We start from the raw sequence: 24,562 nt of genomic DNA, 5'->3' as shown, positions 1-24,562 counted from the left end.
CCCTCGGGGATGCCGATGATTCTGACATTGGAACGTTTCATTGAGTCAGTAATCTTCCGTAACCTACATTCTGAGAATGGATTTTTTTTTAGCCCAGATTCTATTTTAGCTTTTTCTTCTACTAACCCATCCTCCAATTCGCTGATACGTTCTTCTGCCTCATTCACCCTGGTCATCAGANTCTGCCTCATTCACCCTGGCCGTCAGAGCCTCTAGTTTTGACTGCATTTGGCTCATAGAATTTTTAATTTTTGCCAGATTCATTCTCATTTCTGCCCTTAGAGATTCTATATTCTCATTAACATTTTCGTTAATACTTTTTTCAGGTCTACACATTATCTTGACCATTGTTACTCTGAATTCCATTTCTGATAAGTTGGTTATATCCATATCCGTTAGTTCTGTGGCAGAGGCCACCGACTCATTGTCTTTTCTTTGCTGGGGGGGATTTCTCCTTCTTGTCATTCTGATGAGGAGAGGTTGCGGGGTTGTGCAGAGCCCAAATTATTGACCGGGACCCAGGCAGTGTGCACTTGTTTTATAGGGACCTTAGGGATGTGGGCTTCTTGATCTTTCAGCCTGCCTTCTGGGGGAGGGGCCTGCCGTGCCAATACTCAGGCAACCCTGTTTGGGTAGAGTCTCCGTGTCCCCTGCGAGGGGGGATGGGGATGGGCACACTGTGAGCCGGTATTTCCAGGCTTTCCCTGGCGGTTTGCTGTGCCTCTTCTGAGAGTCAGCGCAGCAGTAGCCGAATCTCAGCCTCTATCTCAGAACAGAGGGATTGCGTACTGTTCTCCACTGATGTTCTGGCCACTTTAACTCTGTTTCTGTTGGTGCTGCTCAACCCTGCAGCGTCCCGGGATGTGCGCCCCCACACCCAGCATCCCAGACCTCACTTCCAGGGCTGGCGTGTCTCTGTCCTTTGTGTTTCTAGCACCACCAGCCACCAGCTGCCCCCATGTGCTCCGGAGCTCCCGGTCTCAGTCTGGTTCCAGTGAGTGCACCGGAGCTCTGTTTCAGTCTGGTGGCACGCGTTCCCTGGCTCAGGGTCTCAGCCTGCTCTCTCGTGGGTGCCGGTCCTCGAGTCCGCCCGCTCCCGTGTGCAGGTGGCTACCGCTTCCCGGCGCCCAAACGCAGCGGCTCCCCTCCCCCTTCCGTTTATCTTCTGATATCTGTGCACGGTTTCATGGCTCCCCGCTTCTTTCCTCAATACTCAGTGCTGGAGATGTTCATTTGTAGAGATCCAGATGTATCTTCCTGCGTCTTATGCTGATTCTGTGGGTGTTCAGGCTGGTCTGGTACCTATCCAACTCGACTCAGGGGACTGGCTGAAAAAGGGGTCCCCTACTCCTCTGCCATCTTAATTCCTCCCCCCAATAATCATTGATCTTAGTAATGGGTCCATGGAGCTTAATTATATTATTCTGTCTGCCTTTATGGCTAGTTGAACATTTTTTATATTGAAAAGCTTAAAAAATGAAGTTGTACATGTTATGGGTTGACTTGGGAGATGTTCATAATCTATTGCTAAACAAAAAATCAGGTTACCAAATGGTATATGCAGAATGGTTCTTTTCCCTTATAAAAATTAATGTCCATATAGGAAAATATTGGAAGTTGATATGCCAAAATATGAATGATCATTCTTCAGTGATGTAAGTGTGTGTGTGATTCTGTTACTTATTTATGTCTACTGGTTTGTATTCTCTAGTTTTTCAGGATTGACTTATTTGTGTATTTTTTAAAGCTCTTTAAAATATAGGGCTTGGGATACAGGAAGTATCTTCAAAAGCCGACCATATGCAAACTCTGTGAGCCCACAATTCCGCTTAGGTATATTCTCACCAGAAATACACATGTTCCATGAAACACGTGTTTAAGAATGTTCGGGGCAGCTCTGTTCATAATACCCACGAAGTGGAAACCACCCAAATGTCCATCAGTACTGAAATGGATACATTATGCTATCTTCACAGCAGGAAACTAGATAGAAATTGAGAGAGAGAGAGCAGAGTCCACCCAGCTTTATGAGACAGTGTGGATAAACCTCAGAAACATGTTGAGTGGAAGCAACCAGATACTGTGAGAGAGCCAAGTGTACAATTTCATAAAGTTCAAAACAGGATCAGCTGATCTCAGTCTTAGAAGTCAAGATAGCGATTGGGTGGGGGGTAGGGTAGTGACAGGAGGGGACATGAGGAGGCTTTCTGGGGGGCCTTGGTAATGTTCCTTTTCTTGATGTGGGTGTGGGTGACCTGGGCATGTTCGCTTTGTGAAAGTCTGCTGAGCTGTATGCTTAATGATTTGTGTGCTTTCCTGTATTATGTTATATTTCAATAAAAATTTCCAAAAAAGTTACAGGGCTTAATGCATGCAGCGTGTGCTCTAAGTGGTGGATTAGTGCTTTATTGTGTAGCCTGTGGTTACATCCATTAGAGTAATGGCTTGTTCAACAATCCCCATAGGAAGAGATTTAAAATTAATATGGAAATCCAGTACTAACCGCTGATTTGCAGTCTCTACTTATGAACTACCCATCTTGACTCCCCCACCCCACCCCCAATCATCTTTGCTCTAGCAGCTCCCTAAAACCTGACCCTCCAAGCTTCAGAAACTTGGGATTGGGTGTGACATTCCTCATCTCGTGCTGAGCTCTGCCTGGAGCCCCTTGACTGGGGACCAGGAGGAATACAATGAGATCATGATCGTATTGTAAAATAGTTACAGTCACTCAGGGTACATGGATGATGTAACATGCACTGCTACCATTTATCAAGACTTACTGTGGGTCAGGCACCGTTGTAAGTGCTTCACGTGGATTAACTCATTTATTCCTCACAAGAGCCCTGTGAGAGGGAGAAGGTATTTTTGCAATCCCGACTCTGGGGGTCAGAGAAGTTGGGCAGTTTTCATCACGACGTGGCTTGTGAGTGGTGACTCTGTATTCCCTGGTCTCATCTCTGTTCTCAGAGCATTAGAAGAGCTAAGGGAAGGGACCACAGTGCAGCAGGAGATTGGATAGCATCATCTCCTTTTGTCCTCATCCAAGAAATCTCTGGAAGGAGGCATTGATTCCATCCTACAGATGAGAAACTGAGGTTCAGGGAGGTAAAATGACCAGAGTAGGGTCACTCAGCTGATAAGGAAGACAGGGCTGGGACTGTTTGTCTCCACTGTTGATGCTTTTTTTGTCTGTATTATGATGATCTCACAAAACCAGCTGAAAAACCAAGACTACCTTTTATTGGTTTATTCCGACATTCCTCACCCATATCTGTTCTCACAGATGCCAGCAACAGTGTGAAGCAGATCTTGTTATCCCTGTACCCCATACCACAGGTAAAGAAATCGAGGTCTAGAGAAGTGAATTGATCTGTTCATGGCCACTTAGCTAATAACTGGTAGTGCTGGGATTTCAGCCCGCCTCTGACTGCAAAGCCAGTGGACTTTCCGATTGTATTATGGATGCCCTCCAAGCCTAAATAGAAGACTGAGCACCTTGCCTGTCATCTGGGAAAGAATTTCAGAAAACAAGGTTTTGTGCAAACCCTTACATAACCAAGGGTTCAAGAGTTCAAGATATTTTGGTAACTTAAATTTGAAAACATGGTCTTTTAGTTCTTTTTTATGTGGGATCCTCTGAGGTAGCCCTAGCTACAAGGAAAGGAATTAAAAAGATATTTACCCTCAGTGGAGACCAGTGCAAGAAAAGCAAAGAAGAAAATTTGCCCTAGAACTATGGTTAACTAGATATGTCAAAGACACCGAAGACATCAGTAACAGAGGAAAAAAATGGGCAGGGCCTCTGGGTCACATTCAAGATGATAAAAATGCAATTAACTTGAGCCAGGTTCCTCCAGCCCACAGCAGTGACCTACCCATTGGGCGTGCGGCTGTGTTTATCAGTTCTGGATGCAGGGCCAAGTGCTTGCCTTTATGGAACATGTCGGGGACTCATTAATGTCCACCCGCTGGCTGCAGGGTGGGGATGATGTGACATGGGGAGAGGGAGGACTAAGGTCTTCTCTGAATGATTCATAAGGTGCAATTCAGAAGCCTTAACTTTGCCTACATCCAAGACATTGCCTGGCTTGAAATCTATGATCCTGAATAATTCTTGGGCTTTGAGGCAAGTCTCAAGTCAGGGGAAGGGGCCAGTGGGAAGAATCAGGCTTGAATTTCTACATGATGAAGTTCGGAGTTTCAGGTTATGGATGTGGAGATCCTGGGTATTGAATGGTGAGATGCAGAAGTTACTGAGAGCCGTTCGTGAACGTCTGAGGTCAATAATAATAATTTTTCCAACTATTTAGATTCACTGATTAAAAATCAGCCTCATTCGTAAAGGGATTTGGGTGAGGTCTGTTCCTCCTGTTGGTCTCTTCTGTGCCAACCCTCAAATCGGGTTAACAGCTTATAACAGTTTATAGACACTAAAGTCTCCTTTTGAGTATTTTAGTTTGGACATGGCAGAGTACATCCTGGATAGCAACTGTAGTCAGTAGGGGTGCCTGTCTGGAGTACTGGGTTGAGAGGATTTTCGAAATCAAATCTGGGCTCAAATGGAGAGTGCTGTGATCCACTAGTGATGTCTGCCTTGGGCACAGGAGAGAGAAGTGGGGGTACGTGAACCACATATCTATCATCCTGGATCTAACTTTTTTTTTTTTAATATTTTATTTATTTATTTGACAGAGATAGAGGCAGCCAGCGAGAGAGGGAACACAAGCAGGGGGAGTGGGAGAGGAAGAAGCAGGCTCATAGCGGAGGAGCCTGATGTGGGGCTCGATCCCATAATGCCGGGATCACGCCCTGAGCCGAAGGCAGATGCTCAACCGCTGTGCCACCCAGGCGCCCCCATCCTGGATCTAACTTTTAATTAAATTATTAGTCTCATCTCTTCTTGTTCCAAAAGAAAAAAAAGAAGTTGGGGAAAACTCACTCTACCTACCAACTCAGACACAAAACATATCTCAAAATGAATGTCCCTTATTAAACACTATCAACTCATAAAGAATTAATTCATCCCATAGAAATACTTGGGGGCCATGACAGTGGATGTGATATAGTCTAGGCTATGATCGATCTTACATCCTAGTGAGGGAGGCAGAGATAAAAACAAGGCGTTGTAGCACCTTGACCCTGACTTTCCCTTGTGCCTCACATCCAATCCCTTAGCCGGTCCCATGGCTCCAAATAAATCCTGACCCCATCCACTTCTCTCCAGTTCACTGCTATTTGCCTGCCAGGCCATTGTCAACTCTTACAACCTTTTTACTGGGCTCTACGCAGCAGATGCAATGTTCTCTTAAAAATCAGATCATATCCTTCTCTTGTTCACAGCCCTCCGGTGGGCTCTCATTACATTTATGCTAAGACCCAAATGTTCACCATGACCTATGAAGCCCAAGGCCCATCTCTCTAATGTCATTTACTGCTTCTCTCGCCCTCTCTCACTCAGCTCCAGCCACACTGGATGTCTCTCTGCTTCTCCAACACTTCCAGCTTGTTCCAGCCTTGGCACCCATCTCCCTGTTGTCCTCTGGAATCTACCTATATTGTCTCCTACCTCTCTTCCTCCTGTATCTTTACGTGAATGGTTCTTTATTACCATGCAGATGTCAGGCCCAGGGCCCCCTTGACGGAACGGCCTCCTCTGACCACTCTAGCAACTTTCTCCCCATCGCCACGCTATACGCATCACCTTGTTTTATATTCTCATAGTATATAGCCAACAGCACCCCCCCAACTGCCCAATCCTGGTTAAGCACTCACTAACTTGTTTGTTGTCTTTGCCCCATTTTAATGCACATCATTGCCCGTTATTCACCAAGGACAGGAATTTTGACTATTGCGTTCACTGCCATGTCTCCAATATATGCAGTGATGCCCGGTGTATACCTGGCGGTACCTGATATTCAATATTTGTTGATGAAAATGAATGAGCACAGGAAACTAAGAAGAAACCAAGAAGTGCCTAACCTCATACAATAAATAAATAAATAATAGCTTCTTCCTTTGCCAAAATTCCACCTTTGTTATTTCTAACTGCCTTGCTTCAGCTGTCTACCAAATGCCGCTAGAAAGCCACATCTCAGGCCTCAGAAACACTTTTGTAATCTGTACCCTGCTGGGGTCTGCTGGGGCATGGGGAGGAGGGCTAATTCATCACTGTGTGTTTGCAATTGCTGTACACCTAACTAAGCTTCTCCGTGGGCTGCTCATGGCTTCAGGTCAACCTTTCAGTTGTTTAGTTGCGGAGATGTTTATGTTACTTAAAACCCTCTCAATAAAAAGCACCAGCAGCTTTGGAGGAAGATATGTCATTGGCTGCACGAGTCATCCAAGAACTGGGCGCATGCAGGCTGATGCCGCCGTCTGCAGACTTCCACTAGGCGAAATTCGGCAAGCGAGCGCATAGCGTGCTGCCCAGTGCCACTGAACATCTGGTGGAGCGGGCGAGGAGGAAAGCAGCTAGATTTTTATTCTTTTTAGCATCATGTTAAACTGGCCATGAAACTGGGGATGGTGCAATTGAATTATAAGAGGGCTGAAGTATTAAATAAAATTCTAAGAGGTCGTCAAGGTGTTTGGTTCATGGTGGGCTTAAGTCTAATAGGAGGGGAAGTGGGTTTGAAACACGGTAAGTGGAAAAGACAACATCTCCTTTGCTAATAATTCGCCTCATTTAGTCCTGGGAGATGGGCACACGGGGTTTGCATCTCTCGGAGAGGAGATTTCCCCTGCAAAGCAGGGTGTTTCCTTCTGAAGGGGACGCACTGTTTCCTTAAATGTCAGTGGGATCTGGGAGTGTGGCCAGGTGGAACATTTTATTGTCGTTTCTTGTTTTCTTGCTCGTGGCTTTTCTGCCTGGCCTTTTCCGCATTCTCTTTCATGTCCGGCATGTGGACAGGCTGAGTCTGTCCAATGAGGATGTTCAATTTTAGCGAGCCTCAGAGTGGTGGTAAATGTGTCTGGCCGGAGTGACAGTCTCAGCTTGCCAACTCAAGGGTGACAGGAAGGCCACTGTCTTTATCACCTTTGACTAAAGCCCTATATTCTGCTGGGTTGGTTGAAAGTTCAGCCTTGGTCATTTTGGGGGGCATGTCCCCTGGGATGTGCAGGGGGGAATGCTTAACAACCATCTTTTGGGGGGGAGGGACAAATAAGCCCTGATTTGTGGTGTTTGTGGATCTCTGTGCCATCAGTATTTCCACTGGGGCTGATTTCGAGCTACCAATGTGATGTCAGTAAACATGGAGCTGGGAAGACATTGTCAGCAGCCCTTGTTACGCAGCACTCCCACCGACCAGATGCCGTGACCAGAAATAACGTCAGGGGCACACGTAGCAGCGAAATGTACAAATCATTAGGAAGTGATGGGTTTTTGAGTCTTCATGACCTTTGTTTTAATATGATGTATTTACGTTTATATAATTTTTAAACACAGCTGTATTTAATAACGGGCTTGCGAATTTCCTGAATATTTAGCACTCTGTTTGGGTTATGGGCTGGCTCAGCCCTGCTCGTTGCCCTTCTTGGGCTCGAGTGTGTCTTGGTAGCTGGAACTCACTTAGGTCAAGCCATCTGGTGGTACCTTTAATTATCAACTATCTGGATGCAGATTATTGTGGAAACTCTCATTTTTCAGGCTCGGGAGATTTTGGTATGCACTTGCAGCTGGGGCTTTGGGGTAGAATCATGTACGTTAAAGCTGATCATATTCGGCTGGTAAGAGCCAACCTGGTCATGATGGTTGTATGGCCAGTGTCTGTTCTGATCAATTGGCACCCAGTGACATATGGCTGGTTCTGTATTTTGAACCTCACCTCTGATCCAAATTCTGTGCACACGATTCCTTCTGAAGCCTGGAATATCTGCAGTTGTGACCATGGATTAGAGTCCAGATCCCAAGGTTCCCAAGGCATCAGCCTCAAAAGCCCCCTAGCCGGGTTCAAACACCGTAGAGGCCACTGTGTCCACAACAAACAGAGCAGTCCTTATGGATCTCAGACCTCCATCCTGAGACCCAAGTTCACACGCCATCCCTGAGCTCAGCTCCATGTGACAGTCTGAAACTGAGGTCCATCAGCTCTCAAGCCAGGGTTATTCTCTGCAGGGTTATCTCAACCTTGACTATTCAATTACTCATCATGGAATGGGCTGTCATCATAGAATACCACACAGACTGAGTGACGTGAATAACAGACATTTATTTGTTCCGTTTTGGAGCCTAGAAGCTCAAGATCAAGGTGTCGGTAGGACTGGTTTCTCCTGGGCTCCTTCCTTGGGTTGTAGACAGTACCTTCCTGATGTCCCTTCCTCTTCTGATAAGGACACCAGTCTTGATGAATCAGGAGCCCCCCTCTATGACCCCACTTAACCTTAATTATCTCTTTAGTGGTCTTACCTCCAAATATAGTCACTGGGGGTTAGGGCTGCAACATATAAATTTGGGGGCACAACTCAGTTCGTGACAACCACCGAGCACTTGAAAAGAGGGTGGTCCAAACTGACATGTGCCCTAAGTGTAAATTCATCAGTCCTCGTCTTGCATCATTTTGTCACTTTACATTAAGTATGAAAAATAGAATATAGCATTTCATTAATACTTTTGATATTGATGACATGATGAATGAGACCACTTTGGGTTAAGTAGAACACAGTATTAGAATTACTTTGACCTGTTTCTTTTTGCTTTTTTAAAACAGTGTGGCTATTCAAGGGTTTAAAATCACACACATGGCTTGCATTATATTTCTGCTATGCAGTGGGTGTCGATACCTGCCTTAGTCCCTTCATGCCATTCCTCCTCCCCACCTTCCAGCCTCCTCTTGGGCTCAGCCGTCCGGTCCCCTCAGCTGTGCTGCTGGATGAGGAAGGGGTGGAGATGCAGGTGGGCAGTGAAGACAGAGGGACTTCCAGATGAGGGAGGTGATGGAAGGGAATGTGTCGCCCTGACTCTGTCTGTGCTCTGGCTCCGAGTGGGAGATTCGTAAGATAAACGGGCCTTCCACAACGCCTGTAAGACCCCTTCTTTGCACATCCTTGGGAGAGTCTCCGTCCCTTACTCTGCCTTGAGTTGCTTTGCCGAGAGTCCCATTTATGATCCCACCTTGGCACGTTCTAGGACCCAGAACGGGGTGAGAGGGAGAAACAGCTCAGCTCACCACCTAGAGATGACGAAGATATGGTCTTGGACCTCTTTTGGCCCACCCTGTCATACAGGAAGGAGTTGGGTGGTGGTGGGGGCGGGGAAGGAAATGGACGGCATTGTGTTTTAAGGCCATGCAAGGGGCATTTTATATCCATTATTTCATCCAGCCCTTCTAGCAACCGCATGTTATATTCATTTTACAGGCGAGAACACAGAGACTCGGGAAGACTAAATAAGTTCTACGTCGCTACCAGCTGGAGGTAGCAGGGTCAGTATTTGAGACCGAGTCTACCTGACTCGGCTACCATCCTGTGCACCTGGAGTAAAAAGGAGAGATTTTTCTGGAGCACGTGGCAACTCTCTTGAGTTGAATTCAGGTCCAGGAAGGAAAGCAAAGGGAATTCTAGGCAGGGACTGGCATGAGCAAGGGTGGAGAGGTAAGTCCAGTGTAGGTACTCCCCGAAAAGTCCAACCAAGGGCTACCCTCCTGCAAGTCTTCTGCTTAATGTTTAGGGTTGGGGGAACCTTGGGACTTGTAGGGACCACCCCACAGGCTGCTCGTCCCTGTCAGGCTGTCTATGGGTTATTCCTTGCTGGCCTCACTCACCGGCTTCGTGCAAGGTCTTTTTTGAGGTTTGGTATTTCCTTGTCCATATATCTGATGCTCCTCATTGGCTTGTTTGGCACCTGATGGGAAGGCAAGAAGTGAAAGATTAAAGTGTTAGTATAACTGTTACAAATGGAGCCGGGCTGCAGGAAGAAGCTCCTGCATTCATCTGAGATCTCTGATCAGGTTGGAGGGGTCCCGGGTGGCATAGCCACCTTCTCTACACCAAAGAGGGGCTGTATATACAGTGGAACTAGCAAGGGCTTTGGAGACAGGCAGACCTGAGCTCTGACCCTGGTTCTGTCTGGTGACTGGCTGTGTGACCACGGACAAATTGCTCAATCTCTCTGGGCCTCAGTTTCCTCAGCAGAGTGGAGGAATAATTCTTACCTTGTTGTGACAAGTAAATTCATTGTCACATTCCTGACTCATGGCAAGCGTTTGATAAATGGAGGCTCTCATTAGCATCATTCTCAAAGTAAAGCAAAGAATTAAATGTTAATAATCATTACTGGTGGCATAGGCAGCTGATTTGGAGAGCTGAGTCTTGTCAATGTAAACATACCCAGGTTCTTTTTTCCCCCTCACTGTCCCTATAGCAGGATTTTAGGATTGAATTATCCAGGTGGTTGTTCCTGGTTTTTTCTTCCCTTTCCAGCATTCATTTGCCTCGCCTAGCCATAAGGGAAACCTCACAAGACTTAAATTCATTACTCAGAGGTTGATACCAGGTCAATGTGAAGAAGAGAGTTAAATTAACTGTATTCTAATATAAAAGTCACTTTTCTCAGCCCCAGCCTAGCGAAACAATAATAAGACCATTATCTGGATTACCCTGTCTTGAAATGAATTCCTGCAGTACTAATTTTTTTTTAATCAAAGGAAATCTCAAGGAATTATGGGGAAATGGGCGCTTTCAGATGAAGCTGGTGGGGGAACGCATTGCAGTGACTTTTCTGAAGGGCGATTCGTCAGTGCATACTAAATGCCGTCAAAGCGCGGTTGCCTCCGGATTTAACGATCCTTCTGCTGTCAGGCATCCTATGGGAGTATCTCTGCATGGGCACGGGGATCCGTCCACAAAATTGTTCACTGGGATGCTGCTTGTGAGAGCAAACTCTTGGAAACCACCTATACATCTTCGCAATGGAAGACAGGTTAAATAATTATGGTGCATCTAAACAATGGAATAGTATGCAGCAATTAAGTGTGGTGACAATATAATGATGGAAGTATATTTACTGACATACGGGTATGTCTGAGTTCTTTGAGTGGGAAAACATGTTACAATATGTATTGCGATTCGGCTTTTGTTTCTTTGGAAAATGATCTGTGCGCATGTGCACATCTCCAAAGGTACGGAAAGCCATACCCCCCAAGTGCAGGGAGTCTCTCTGGGGGTGGGATTATGGCGGATTTTATTTTATTTTTCCTTAGCTTATGTGAAATTCTTTTTTTTTTTTTTTTATTTTTTATTTATTTGACAGAGACAGAGACAGCCAGCGAGAGAGGGAACACAAGCAGGGGGAGTGGGAGAGGAAGAAGCAGGCTCCCAGCAGAGGAGCCTGATGTGGGGCTCGATCCCATGGCGCCGGGATCACGCCCTGAGCCGAAGGCAGACGCTTAACCGCTGTGCCACCCAGGCGCCCCAGCTTATGTGAAATTCTTGTTGCTCTGCAATAAATATTACTCGTTATGTGTTAAACAAAGAGAAAAGATTACCAAAAACCAGTAAGTAGCCGACAGAAGTTTGGCAAAGGCTGATTGATAGTGCTATGTGTAGAGTGTTTTCTCGAAGGTGGAGTGAGGACGGGTAGGTGTGCTCATGGACAGAAGTCACGATATGGACACGTTGGGGGGCGGGGCATGGTGTTTCCCCAGCACCTCTCATCACCCACCTTCTCTGAAAATGAAATTGTGCAGTGATCCCCACTGCTCTAGGCCTTTCACGTGGAACGTGGAAGGGGAAGAGTGTGGCTGCATCAAAGGCGAATGGCGTTTGTGGCAGTGACGTGGGGATGGAGAGTGGCATCTGGAGTGGGGGGGGGACTGTCACCGGCCTGCCTGATTCCCAGCCGTTTTTCTCCTCTGTCACCCAGTACACGTTCTGTACCGGGTGGCTCAGATGAAGAATGGAGACTCTCAGGGCACCTGGGTGGTTCTGTTGGTTAAGTGTCTGACTCTTAATTTTGGCACAGATCGTGATCTTGGTGTTGAGATCGAGCCTCATGTCAGGCTCTGTGTTCAGCACAGAATCTGCTTGAGATTCTCTCTCTCTCCCTCTCTCTTCGCCCCTCTACCCATTTGCTTGTGCATGCTCTCTGTCTCAATAAATAAATAAAATCTTAAAGAAAAAAAAAAAAGAATGGAGAGTCTCTGGCAATCCCCCAGAATACTTGTCACTGCAGCTCCTTCTCATCCACTAAGTATACAGGGTACAAAAAAAGCATCCGGGATAGCCTCGAATAAACAACTAGATATGAAACAGTGGAATCATGTATCAGCTTTATCTCTGTAGTTATTGTTAGCAATAAATTACAGGTAATATATCTTAATATACCTTGGCTGAAAATTAATGGCAAACCTATCAGTTTTCATCTTGAAGGATGGGTGAAGTGGGAGAGGAGACAGACCTCCAAAGAGGCATGTAAGGATCTCCAGGAGTACTTTTTTTTTTTAAGATTTAATTTTATTTATTTGACAGAGCGAGACAGTGAGAGAGGGAACACAAGCAAGGGGAGTGTGAGAGGGAGAAGCAGGCTTCCCACCAAGCAGGGAGCCCGATGTGGGGCTTGATCCCAGGACCCTGGGATCATGACTTGAGCCAAAGGCAGACGCTTAACAGCTGAGCCACCCAGGCACCCCTCCAGGAGTACTTTCTGAAACTTCTACATAATGGACATTTGCTTTCCTCACACCCTAGGATCGCTTCACCCTCCCTCTTGATACTAGTTGCCTCATTAGACCATTTGCCCCTCCCCCCATGGGGGCTCTTGCACCCTGGGAGACAGTCATGGAACCAGCAGCAGGGGTGGTCTTGAGTGGCTGAAGCCAAACAGCACAGCCCATCCCCCATCACAGTGACTGGTTTAGGAATGGTCATGTAATGTAGTTTGGGCTAATGAGGTGCAAGCAGACATTTGTCAGGGGCTTCTAGAAGGCATGATTCCCAGATCTTTTGAGGAACCACAGGCAGAGAAGTCCTCTTTCCTCATTGACTATAATTGGAGAAGCAGATATCCCCGGGCATTGCTGGCAGCCATTTTGTGCCCATGAGGGGTGCCAGCCTCCAGTTGAAGAAGATGTGGGGGAAAGCAGAGAAGAGAGTCAAAGAAAAAACTTATTCCATGGTGCTTTGTTGAACTGATCAGTCATCAAAAGATTTTTCATGAGCATCTCCTTTATTATTTCAACCAGCTTGCATTGGATTTTCTGTTACCTGCAACCATAAGATTTCTGTCTGAAATATGTCCTCCCTTGAATGTGCCAAGGCAGTGAATAGACCAAGAATTATGTTAACTTGTCCTCTTTTCCCTGCCTCTCCCTTCCTCTCTTGGGTGATCAACATCAGATGACATCCATCCTGCTGCATTTTGCAGTGAAAGCAATGAGATTGGCCATGTTGAAATCAAACATTGGAAGTCAAGGTTACCTCTTCCTAATCCCTCTCTTTTTCTGAGCACCTCATTAACTCTTGTGGGACCAAAGGAACTTTCTTAAAAGATTTTGTGAATTAAAAATATTTACGAACAAAGGAACACCAAACACACTCAAATTTCCCTGCCAGGTAATTTGAAAATATACAATTGAAACCCTGCTTCAAGTCACAGTTGTGTATACATCACTCTCTTAAATGTCTCAAGTTTCACCCCCCTCTCAGGAAGCAAATATGATACTGTTCAAATTTCACACACTCCCTCTCTCCCCCCCCCAAATCTTGCCTACTGATAGTTGCCTATAAAAGGGAATTAGTATAGATTGGGGGTGGTGCTGACCTATTTATAGCAGCAAAGCCAAGTTGTCCTCTGGAATTGACACAAAACTTCAGCAGGACAAGATCAGCCCAATCCTTGCAATTATGTCAGCATTTCAGTGGAGTCTCAGGAAACCATTTTCACCATTGTTTAAGCATAATTATAATAAGCCAGTGGTAATCATTGGCATTGAATGAGGGAGTCCTGGCTGTCAGGACATTTACCAACATCATTTGATATTAGCACAATTAAAAGTGTACAGGATATCCAAGAATCACTATCTTTACAGCTTTCCAGAGGGCAATTTAGCCATGTATATATGTAGCCTTAAAAGCATATATGCTCATAACCCTAGCAATTCTTTTATACAAGGAGATTTTGCAGAAAGGATTAAAAGATTTATCCACAAGGATGCCTATCACAGCAGTATGAATAATAGTGAAAAACATCTAAATGTCCAGCACTGAGCATTGAGGGGATAAATCATGGTCTATCCAGATGATGCCAAATGATGCGTTTGAATTATGTGCTACTATTTAATGTTGTTATTGATGTATATTTGTTGCTATGGAAAGGAATATAATTTCAGGTGAAAATGAATGCTACAAAAATATAAAGAACTTAGATCATAGAGAGTTTTAAGATTCATATTCATAGAAATCTATAGATATTTCTAAAAATGTGTATGCACGAACAAAAATTACGTTTTAAAGTATTGCTATACAGCACGGTATATATGCAATGACATAATAAGCTGGAAGTAAATATAACAAATCGTTAATAGGGATATTATCTCAGGGTGTTTGAATTATAGGTAAGCAGTAATGTTTAATCTGGGTCATCTTTTTCCCTTCCTTAAAAATAATTTACCTGTATTAATTACCTAATAAAATAATAGTGTTTTCATGTTTGTAAAGCAGTTATGACTGATTCTATTGGTACAAGCTAAGTGTAAGTTTTCAGTGCTGTTTTATTTATTTATTTTTAAAGATTTTTATTTATTTGAGAAAGAGTGAGAGAGAGAGAGCACAAGTCTGGGGAGGGCCAGAGGGAGAGGGAGCAGCAGGCAGGGTGGATCCTGGGATCCCAGGAGCCTGGGATCATGACCTGAGCAGAAGACAGATGCCTAACAGACTGAGCCACCCAGGCGCCCCTTGGTGCTGTTTTAAATTGAGTCATCTAAGAGTCTGGGGTGATGTAAGTTAATAGTTTATTTTAGCACACTGTATCAGGCAGGGTCTACGCAGGAAACAGAATTCATGGCAGGTAGTTCAATACAGGGAATTTAATATAGGGAAGCAGTTACAAAGGTGTGGTAAGAACTGAAAAGCTAAATAAAGGATGGCATGACACGCTACAGATTGGCAAAAGAAAGAAGCTTCTATCACCTCCAGGGATGGAGGGGCGAAGGGGAGAGGTAGTTTTCAAAAACCTTGGAATTGGGCCACCTGGCAGAAGGTGGGCCCATGGAGGGGCTGTGGTTTCAGTTGGAGCTGTCTCCAGAAACCAAGTAAAGGGAAGGGGAGAAATACTCTGGCTTCTTCCTTCCTCTGACCTTCTCATTTCCTCTTCATGCTTCCTATTGGCTGAACCTACCAGGAAGCCTGCTGGTAAGGGCACCTGGGAAATGTAGTTTGCAAGGATCAGCCCCCTAGGGGAGCAGGACATTGAAATGGAAATGGGGGCCAAAAATCAAACATATGTGGTTATCGTTTATGCTCTGGGTGCCGACCAGTGATTTTGGGACTATAAATCTGGTTCTATTAATAAGGACCCCTTTCCTATGGTAACGTTGGTTATTCCTAATCCTTGGATACTAAATTAGAGGTTCTTAGAATTTTCCATGCCTTGGATGCATATCCAGAATTGGGATCATTCTTTCTCTCTCTCTCTCTCTCTCTCTCTCTCAAAATCATTATCAAAACCCAGGTTTCTAAAGTATCCAGAACCCACGTACTTCTCCCAGTTTCTTTCCCTGGGGAGCTTGGCTGACCCTTGAGCAACATGGGTTTGAACTGTGTGTGTCCACTTTTACTTGGATTTTCTTATTTTTTTACAGCACAGTACTGTAAATGTATGTTCTCTTCGTATGATTTTCTTTTTTTTTTTTTTCTTTTTAAAGATTTTATTTATTTATTTGACAGAGATAGAGATAGCCAGCGAGAGAGGGAACACAAGCAAGGGGAGTGGGAGAGGAAGAAGCAGGCTCACAGCAGAGGAGCCTGACGTGGGGCTTGATCCCATAACGCCGGGATCACGCCCTGAGCCGAAGGCAGACGCTCAACCGCTGTGCCACCCAGGCGCCCCTCTTCGTATGATTTTCTTAATAACATTTTCTTTTCTCTAGTTTAATTCATTGTAAGAATACAATATACAATACATATAAATAGAAAATATGTGTTAATCAACTGTTTACCTTGTCAGTAAGNTGATTTTCTTAATAACATTTTCTTTTCTCTAGTTTAATTCGTTGTAAGAATACAATATACAATACATATAAATAGAAAATATGTGTTAATCAACTGTTTACCTTGTCAGTAAGGCTTCTAGTCAATAGTAAGCTATTAGTAGTTAAGTTTTGGGGGCGAGTCAAAAGTTATATGCAGATTTTTGACTGTGTGTGTGTGTGTGTGTGTGTGTGTGTGTTGGGGGGGGTGTTTGGTGCTCCTAATTCCCATGTTGTTTGAGGATCAACTATATTGTATATTCCAGATCCTCATAGACCCCTTCCTCTTGCACCGAAATTTAGATGTCCCACGTCCCGCACTGATGAACAAGCTAATGCTGTTTCCTCCCTGCCGACACTGATTAATATGTCTCCTTACCCAGGTAATCTACTCTTAGATTACCCACATTTGCAATACAATTCTACGCTTAAGATTGCGTTCTGGTTATGAAACTAAGGAACATTGCAGAAAAATCAAGAAAAGATAAAGAAAAAATTAGGAGAAAATAAAAGCCATCACCATCACTTTGGATGTCCTTTGCCTTGCTTTCTGTGACGACTTCCAGGCAGGATTCATAAAAACCATCCTGGGACAGCGGACTTCAGTTTCCTGTCCTTGCTTCCCTTGGCAGTGCCATTGGCCTTAAGAGCCTTCAGTCACTCCATTGACTTGCAGAGCACAGTGGAGGCCCCCATTCTTGGTTCCTTGGAAAACAGAGCCAAATCTCTGCCCTGTCCACATTTTCCTTCTCTGATTGGCCTGTAAATGGCGTCTTTGACAGCAGGTCTGTGAGAAACACCACGTGACACCCTGTCCTGTGTCAGGCTCAAAGCTGATAAATGTGGAGGGGAGGAGTACAGCTCCAGTAGAGCCTTGGGTGGGGATGGTTTGGGGGCAGGTATAACCCCATGTAACATTCGTGTGTTGGGCCTGTTTTAGAATAGTAACACCGGGCAGCGATTTGGTTTAACCTGACAGCTGAGAAGTGGGGGTTGCAGGAATGAAAGGAAAGAGCTTTGTTGTCCAAAAGCCCCCAGGTTTGAGTGCCGGCTCTGTCACTTAGGAGCTGAGTAACTCAGACAAGTTGCATACCCTCTCCACGTCTGTTTCCCCATCTGTGAAATGGAGTTAATGCTGTCTACCAGTAACATTACTATTCCTCGGGGTGCCGGACACTCTTCTAAGTGTGTTCTTATTTGAAAAACATGATTCCATTTAGACCTTGCCAGATTATTATTTCCATTTTATAGAGAAGCAAGCTGAGGCTTTGAAAGGTGAACATGGCATGCTATCGAGGGGCAAAGTCTGGATCTGAACTCAAGTTCGAGTGACGTCAGAGCATGTATTCTTAACCATGACTTCATTCTAATTCCCATTTGCATAGTCAGGGCTAAATGAGGGGTAGCAGTTGCGAGCTATTAATTTACATATAGTACCTCTAAAGCCTGCTCACTGAATTTTGTTGGATTTTGTCGTGAACAGTTCTATATGGAGAAAAATCAGAACGATTTGTTGGAGGTCATGGCTGGAAAGCCAACCTTTTAAATATCTGTTGTTCTCTGTCTGTTTATGAAAGAATGTTCCAAACCCATCTTTGTTGTGTCTTAAAATATGATCTACTTCCTAGAATCAGATTAAGATGGAAATGAATTCCTGCTAAATGTACTTGGGCTGATACAGACATCAAGGGAACAGCTGGGCTGCTCCGTCAAGTGGTGAGGGGGAAGGGAGAGCATTTGAAAAGCTGAGAGCACTGAGGAGCAAGCAAGATGATTAGCAAATTTCAGACTCATTATGGAGAAGCTGTAAAGAACGAGATGGGCAGAGAGTGGCTAGGATCCATGGCAAGGGCATACGCATGAGCCCAGAGATCGTCGTTTGCACACTGATATTTAAGCTTTGGGTAGGCTTATGATGGTGATCAGTACTTTCCTTTGGGGAGAATGAGGGTTGGGTTGTTTTGTTTTTGTTTTTTGTTTTTGTCGTCATAAATGTAGGTACCTATGTATAGTGACTAGTGACCTCATCCTTGTGTAGACACTTTTAGCTGAAATATGAAGAGTGCTATTGAATTCCTTAAAGAATTTCTTCGCTGAAGTCAGGGTGCATCCTTTAGAGTTTTGATTCAGTTACTCTTGTTTTTCTCATCTTCCTCTGGACCCAGGAGAAATGAGGTTGGGGGCCTGGAGAATAGTGGGGTAGTGGAAAAGGGGACAGTCATCCAGGGGAGAGGAGTGAGTCCTCCGCTGGGAACCTAAGGACTGAATAAGCAGCAGGAATCTCTGGGGTGGCGGGCGGTGGGAGGGGAGGGATGACAATGGTCCCTGGGAAGAAAGCTTCTGATCTCCAGCTCCTGACACATTGTCTGGCCCCGAGTTCAATCCATCATTGCTGAATGACGAGATGAATGCATCACGGTCTCAAGGTTCAACCCTATAGGTTAATTGTTAATTACAGAGGGAACAAGGTACCTGCATAATGACAAGCTCTGGCAGATACCACCTGAACCAGCCAGCGCAAGCACACTCAGCATCACCAGTGAGGGGACAAACCGATGTCGCACGCCCCTGGAGCAATGCACCAGGGAGGACACAGTGTCATCTACATGGTATTTCTGCCCCAAATGCCTGGTCTGAGTGTGGTCAGGAAGGAAGGAGGAGGAAAATAAAAAGTGAGTGTCATTCTACAAAACAAATGACCTGGAATCTTGGAAAAGGTCAACGCCTATATCAGTCAGGACCCCTGGGAAGCAGGTACTGAGACGGGAGCAGCAGAAGCTTATTGGGATAAGTTTGTGAGAGGAAAAAAAAGGGAGAGAGCAGGGCTGGGCGGAGACCGCCTCAGACCGTGTTGGGGATCTGACAGAGCCTCAGCCAATGCAACAGGGAGTTCTAGAGTGAAGACTGTGCACTATGGGAGTGCAAGCATAGGGCTGAGTGATGAGTGCTTATTGACCGGGGGCGCAGGGCTGATCCTGCCCTCTGAGGGAGGTCTGAAAGTACCCAATAACTAGAGGCTCTCAGCAACCTACACTCCTTAGGGCTGAATGGCAAGTTCTTTCTTGGAGAGAGGTCCAAGAGACACACTTCTGTGGCTTCCACAGTGTCAAATCTTATAAACCACCATGTGCATCCGTCACCAACAGCATCCACCCTGCGGGAGAGGGTCCCAGCTATGTCGACAGCTTCCTTGGGACTGGATGGGGAGTCTGGGGCTGGGGGCCTTTTTTCACATGGCTTTATTTAATCCTCACGCCAACCTTTATGAGGTTCCCTTATTCCTATTTTGCTGAAAAGGAAACCCAGGGCCCTAGAGGTTAAGCTGCTTATTCAAGGGCCCACGGGTCGTCAGTGGGGGAGCTCAGTAGCTTGTACGCCTTCTTGACACCCTTCCCCCACCCTTCTCTAGTCCAGGGTCCATCAAACAATGGCCAGCTGTTGGCTTTTGTATTTTGGGAGTTTTTACCGGAACTTCCTGGAACACATTCAAACCCCTTTATTTATGACTGCAAACCGAGGGGACTGTTTCCCATGTGTACATGAGAGACAGAGATGTCAGTCTGGTGGCCTGCAGGATTCATTTGATCCGTGCAGTGTTTACAATTATTTGGAATTCCTTTCCTACCTTTGGAAACGATGATCTTTCACATGCACACTCGGATTTCTAGCTGTGCAATGACATAAAAGGTTGCAGAAAATGTGGAGTGTGCAGGCTTCTTTTGCTTTGAGAGTGGGGTGGGGGGGTGACTAAGCCTCATAAATGGACAGATTACTGTGGAATTGTTACACATCACCGCCGTGCTCAGCATTCTATGCCATCGATCCCATTTACTTCTTCCCACAGTTATTAATAAACCCATTTTACAGGGAAAGCACAGAGGAAGTCGTGCAAGGTCACACAGCTGGTCAGCTATCAGAGCCAAGACTAGAACCCCAGTGCGACAGCTAATTTGAGGTGTCAGCTTGACTGGGCCACCGAGTGCTCAGATATTTTGTCAGGCGCTATTCTGGGTGTTTCTCTGCGGATGTTTTTGGATGAGTTTAACATTTAAATCAATAGAATGAGTAGAGAAGGTTGCCCTTCCTAGTGCGGGTGGGCCTCATCCAATCAGCTGAAGCCAGAAGAGAACAAAAGCTCATCTCCCCAGGCCCATAAGAGTTAACTCCTCTTGCTGGTCTGTCCTTGGAGCTGGGACATCGGTTTTTTCCTGCCTCTGGACTTGAACTGAAACATCAGCTCTTCCTGAGTCTTGAGCTGGAAGGCTTTCAGACTAGAACGTACACCACCAGCTCTCCTGGGTCTCCAGCTTGTGAACGACAGGTCTTGGGTCTTGTCAGCCTCCACGATTGCATGAACCAATTCCTTGTAATGAATCTCTTTATCTATATGCATCCTATTGTCTCTGTTTCTCCGGAGAACTCTAATAGATCCCGTCTTGTAGTTAAAACTTGGGTCCTCAACCCTTCTGCCTCCCTGAAAATTCCAAGCCTTTTCCAATCCTTTGTGTTGGAGGGAAAGACAACATTATTCCATTATTTGTTCCTGAAATCCTCCTTGTTTTTAAGGAGGGTGATTGGTTTGTTGGGAAGGGAGATGGGTGTGAAGATGGGTACCGGAGAAGCATAGAAAGAGGATGAAGGGTTCCAGTTGGTAAAAGTACAGTGAGATATCATGGAGGGAGGGGAGAGAGCCTTGGGGTGGGGCAGAGGGCAACTCACATCCGGTAAAAATGCACTAGTGTAACGGACTGTTTTACTGATTTTTCCTCCATGGGGCTCAAATCCCTCTCCATTTCTTCCGTGAACCCTCCAATGACATCCACATTACACACTGGAATTTCTTAAGTAGCAGTTACACTTTGAAGGGCTGGACAAGGTGTGAGCCAGGCCGCAAGGTGTGCAGGGGGGAGCAGAGATGGAGGAGTTGAAAGATACAGAGGGAGAATGGGATGTGGATTCAGAGTCCCAGCTCCTTGCCCCTCTAGCTGTGTGACCGAAGGTCTGTCACTCCCCTCTGTACATCAGGGCTCCCACCTGGTACCTGCCCAGTCTTCAGCCAAGGAGCTGTGAGAAGCAGCTTGGTGTATGGGCTTTGTGAACCAAACATGTCAGAGAAGGTTACTGTCATTATCACTAGATCATAAGTATGTGGAATTTTTACAAAATTGAACCATAAATTAAAGACAAAAAGTATAATTTGAGTGAGATTACGAAAATACTCCCCAATACACTCAGGAAGATCAGATTAAGGCTCTCAGCCACCTGGAGACAGCCAGCAATGGTAGCGATGCAGTGACCTAACAGTAGGTGGCGCTAGATGCCATAGCTTTCAATCAAGTCCCTGTTTCCTTCAATCTCTTTCTCTGCTACCCTCCCCTCACACTTGATTGAAATAGAAATTGGCTGTCAGCATCAATGAGCCCCCATCAGCCCTAGGATTGAGCTGGCATGCCAGCAGCCAATGTGCTATATCCACCCAGGAAAAAAAAAATAATCAAATACATTAATCTCATAAGCTCTTTTGAAAGACTAGATATGAAGGGGCCAGCAGTCCAGCTGTTGGGCAGCAGTGGCCAATGGGAATCCGTGTGATGGGCTGTCATTCAAAGTCCTGGAGGAGCTTCTGGATACGGGCCCTATGGTGTAACAACCATCTTGCCAGCAGCACTTCTGTTTGATAATCATGCCTAAATTTATGCCTAAATAATTATGCCTAGATTTTCAGAACCTCCCGCGTGTCTGGAAAAGTGTTAGGCTAGAGATGGCAAATGGGCTCCGCCTTGAGTGCCAGCTTCAATCTACGTTAGTTGCAGTGGCTGTCTGGAGCTGCCTGCAGTCTGATCTCGGCAGAAGAATTCTGTGATTGATTAACAATGTCTGCCATGGTTCCAAGGGAGGAAAAGTAGCATTGAGACAGACAACTGCCGTTCTGTGCCAGGCACTTTACCTGTGTGTGTGTGTGTGTGTGTGTGTGTGTGTGTGTGTGTGTGTGTTAAGCCCCCATGCATGTTCAGTTTCTTTTCTCTCTCCCCGGAACAAGATGAAGTCAACATCTTTGCAGAATCCCAGTGAATCCCTTGAAGGTCCAAAGAAACCCAGCCTTCCATTGGTTAAACTCATTTAACCTCATTTTTCACATGAGAAGCAGAAGCCAATGGTGAAAGGGACAAGAGCCAAGATGCAGAATTGCTGCCGGGGGCCTGAGTTCCCCTGGGGATGAGTCTTCCCATGCTTCCAGGGCTGCCTTGATATGACTTCCACAGTGCTGTCCACAGGATGCCATCCAATGCCAAGCTATGTGGACCATGTTAGGACAGTGAGTGAGGGGCAAGAGTAGCTCAAATATTTCTTTAAATACCTACTATGTGTTAGAAACTGGTCAGGGATATGATGCTGAACAAGACAGCCTCCCTGCCCTCAAGGCGCTCACAGTCTAGTGGGGGAGACAGGTATCAAGCAGGCAGTTTAGCTATAATGTGGTGACCTGCAGGCACTGACCCCAGCTTGAGGCTGGTGACGGGAGGTTATTGGCCGAGGTTCTGACTGAGCTGAACACAAAAAGTGGAGAGTAAACGGTTTCAGACAGAGGGAACCACGAGGAGTTGGGATGTAGGGTATGATGGGGAGAGGGAGTGATGAAGTGTCTTCTGACGTCCCCAAGCAGGAGAAAATATGCCCAAAGCTGGTAATGCTGCTGAGAAGCCATGAGAAGCCACTTCAGCAAATAAGCTGAGAGATGAGGGCCCTAGCTAAGGACTGAAGATGAAGCCTCCAGTTTTATTTCATTTTTTATCTTAGTTTTTCTTTTGAATAGGCAGCATCTTCAAATGGTTTAAAAACAAATAAAAGGGTATGTAGTTAAAAAAATATTACTTCCATCTTGTCCTCAAGCTATTCATTTCCCTCCCCAGAGAGGACTGGTGTTACCAAGTTCTTGTGTATCCTTCCAGAGAGATTTTATACTTTAATAACACACACACACACACACACACGCACGCACACACACACGCTGCTGTACCACCTAGATGTGACAGTCATGCCAAGGGAAGGCAGAATACTCCCTCCATGGCCCGAGAGGCCCTCTTGGTCCTGCACTGGCCCCATGGGCACCGTGGTGACTGGTCTGGCACCTCTCATGCCGAGCAGATGTTTGTTCCAGCTGCCCTCAGAGTGATATTTCCAACCAGTGTGTTCTGGACCAATGCATCCAATGCTGCAAAGGCTCCCTACTGATGAAGGAGCTTTATAAACACAAAACAAAACTGCAGCCACGATGCCTCTCACTGTCTCTCCATCCCCAGGGGAAGGATATAATCCCCAGTACATAAAATCTTCTAGTTTTCTCGCTTTGGTCTCAGGATCACTGTGGGGAAGGCAAGTGGGCCATGGCTTGAGCACCAAACTCCACTTATATTCACAAAGTAAAAGGAAAACCAGCAGGACTTATTTAAAATATTTGTTATATTCAGCTTACCTCTTTATCACATTTCCTATTTTTAACGTAAAGTTAAAAACCACTGATTTAAGCCGCTACTATGCTTATGTTGTAAACTGTGTGTTTTCCCTCCCTCCTCTAAATTCTAACCTTGCAGTGCCCGCAAGGAGTGTGACCTTGTCACATTGGCTCTTTGGTCTCCGGCACGATGCCAAACCAGAATGGTTTCTTGGCCATTAGTTGCTGAGTGGGCGGATAAACCCGTGAAAATAAAGCTGTAATATTCTTTGATTTCCAACTTTTAGACCCAACTCCTAGACAAAATCTGGAAAACTGAACCACTGGCCCAGAAGAGAATGCGGGCTGTCAATCTTGACGATATAAACGTAGTAGTAAAAGACCCAAGGAGAGATGATGAGCTGATCTTCACTCTACCAAGTGAGGAGTCAAAGATACTCTCTACTGCAAATGGGGACAGAAACGCGAGTGTCACATAGTTTTTTAAAAAGACCTTATTTTTATCTTATTTTCTTTCAAAATTGAGCAGAAGGTACAGAGATTTCCCATATATACCCTGCCCCCACATATGCCCCCACATGTGCCCCCCACCCCCTATATTGTCAGCCTCCTCTACCAGAGAAGTGAGCTTGCTACAGTTGATGAACCTGCACTGACCCGTCATTATCACCTCAAGTTCATGGTTTACATTAGGGGTCACTCTTGGTGATGCACATTCTGTGGGTTTGGATGAATGTCTAATGACATGTATCTGTCATGATAGTATCATACGGAAGAGTTTCACTGCCCTAATAACATATTTTTAAAAGTTGCAGAATTAACCAGTGACAGAACTAAAGGTAATACTATTGTGGGGAGGATGGGGCGTGGAGGTGGGGAGTGTGTAAGGATGCCAAGCAGCCAGATCCCTGTTTTTCATAAGAGA

General features: G+C 45.5%; 1 protein-coding gene across 1 annotated transcript in view; it reads right to left on the bottom strand.

Moving 5' to 3' along the window:
• The window catches only part of CCDC60 (coiled-coil domain containing 60), a 156,421-nt gene that overhangs the window by 71,789 nt on the left and 60,070 nt on the right, over positions 1-24,562 (bottom strand). Inside the window, exon 2 of the mRNA XM_034637989.1 lies at positions 9,765-9,844. Within this exon, the coding sequence (XP_034493880.1) occupies positions 9,765-9,844 (80 nt within the window). The remainder of the gene's footprint in view (positions 1-9,764; positions 9,845-24,562) is intronic.

Source organism: Ailuropoda melanoleuca, chromosome 12, assembly GCF_002007445.2.
Source record: "Ailuropoda melanoleuca isolate Jingjing chromosome 12, ASM200744v2, whole genome shotgun sequence".
NCBI classification, from domain to species: Eukaryota; Metazoa; Chordata; class Mammalia; order Carnivora; family Ursidae; genus Ailuropoda; species Ailuropoda melanoleuca.
Note: the sequence above shows the minus strand (reverse complement) of the source record. Positions and strands in the feature narration are given on the sequence as shown.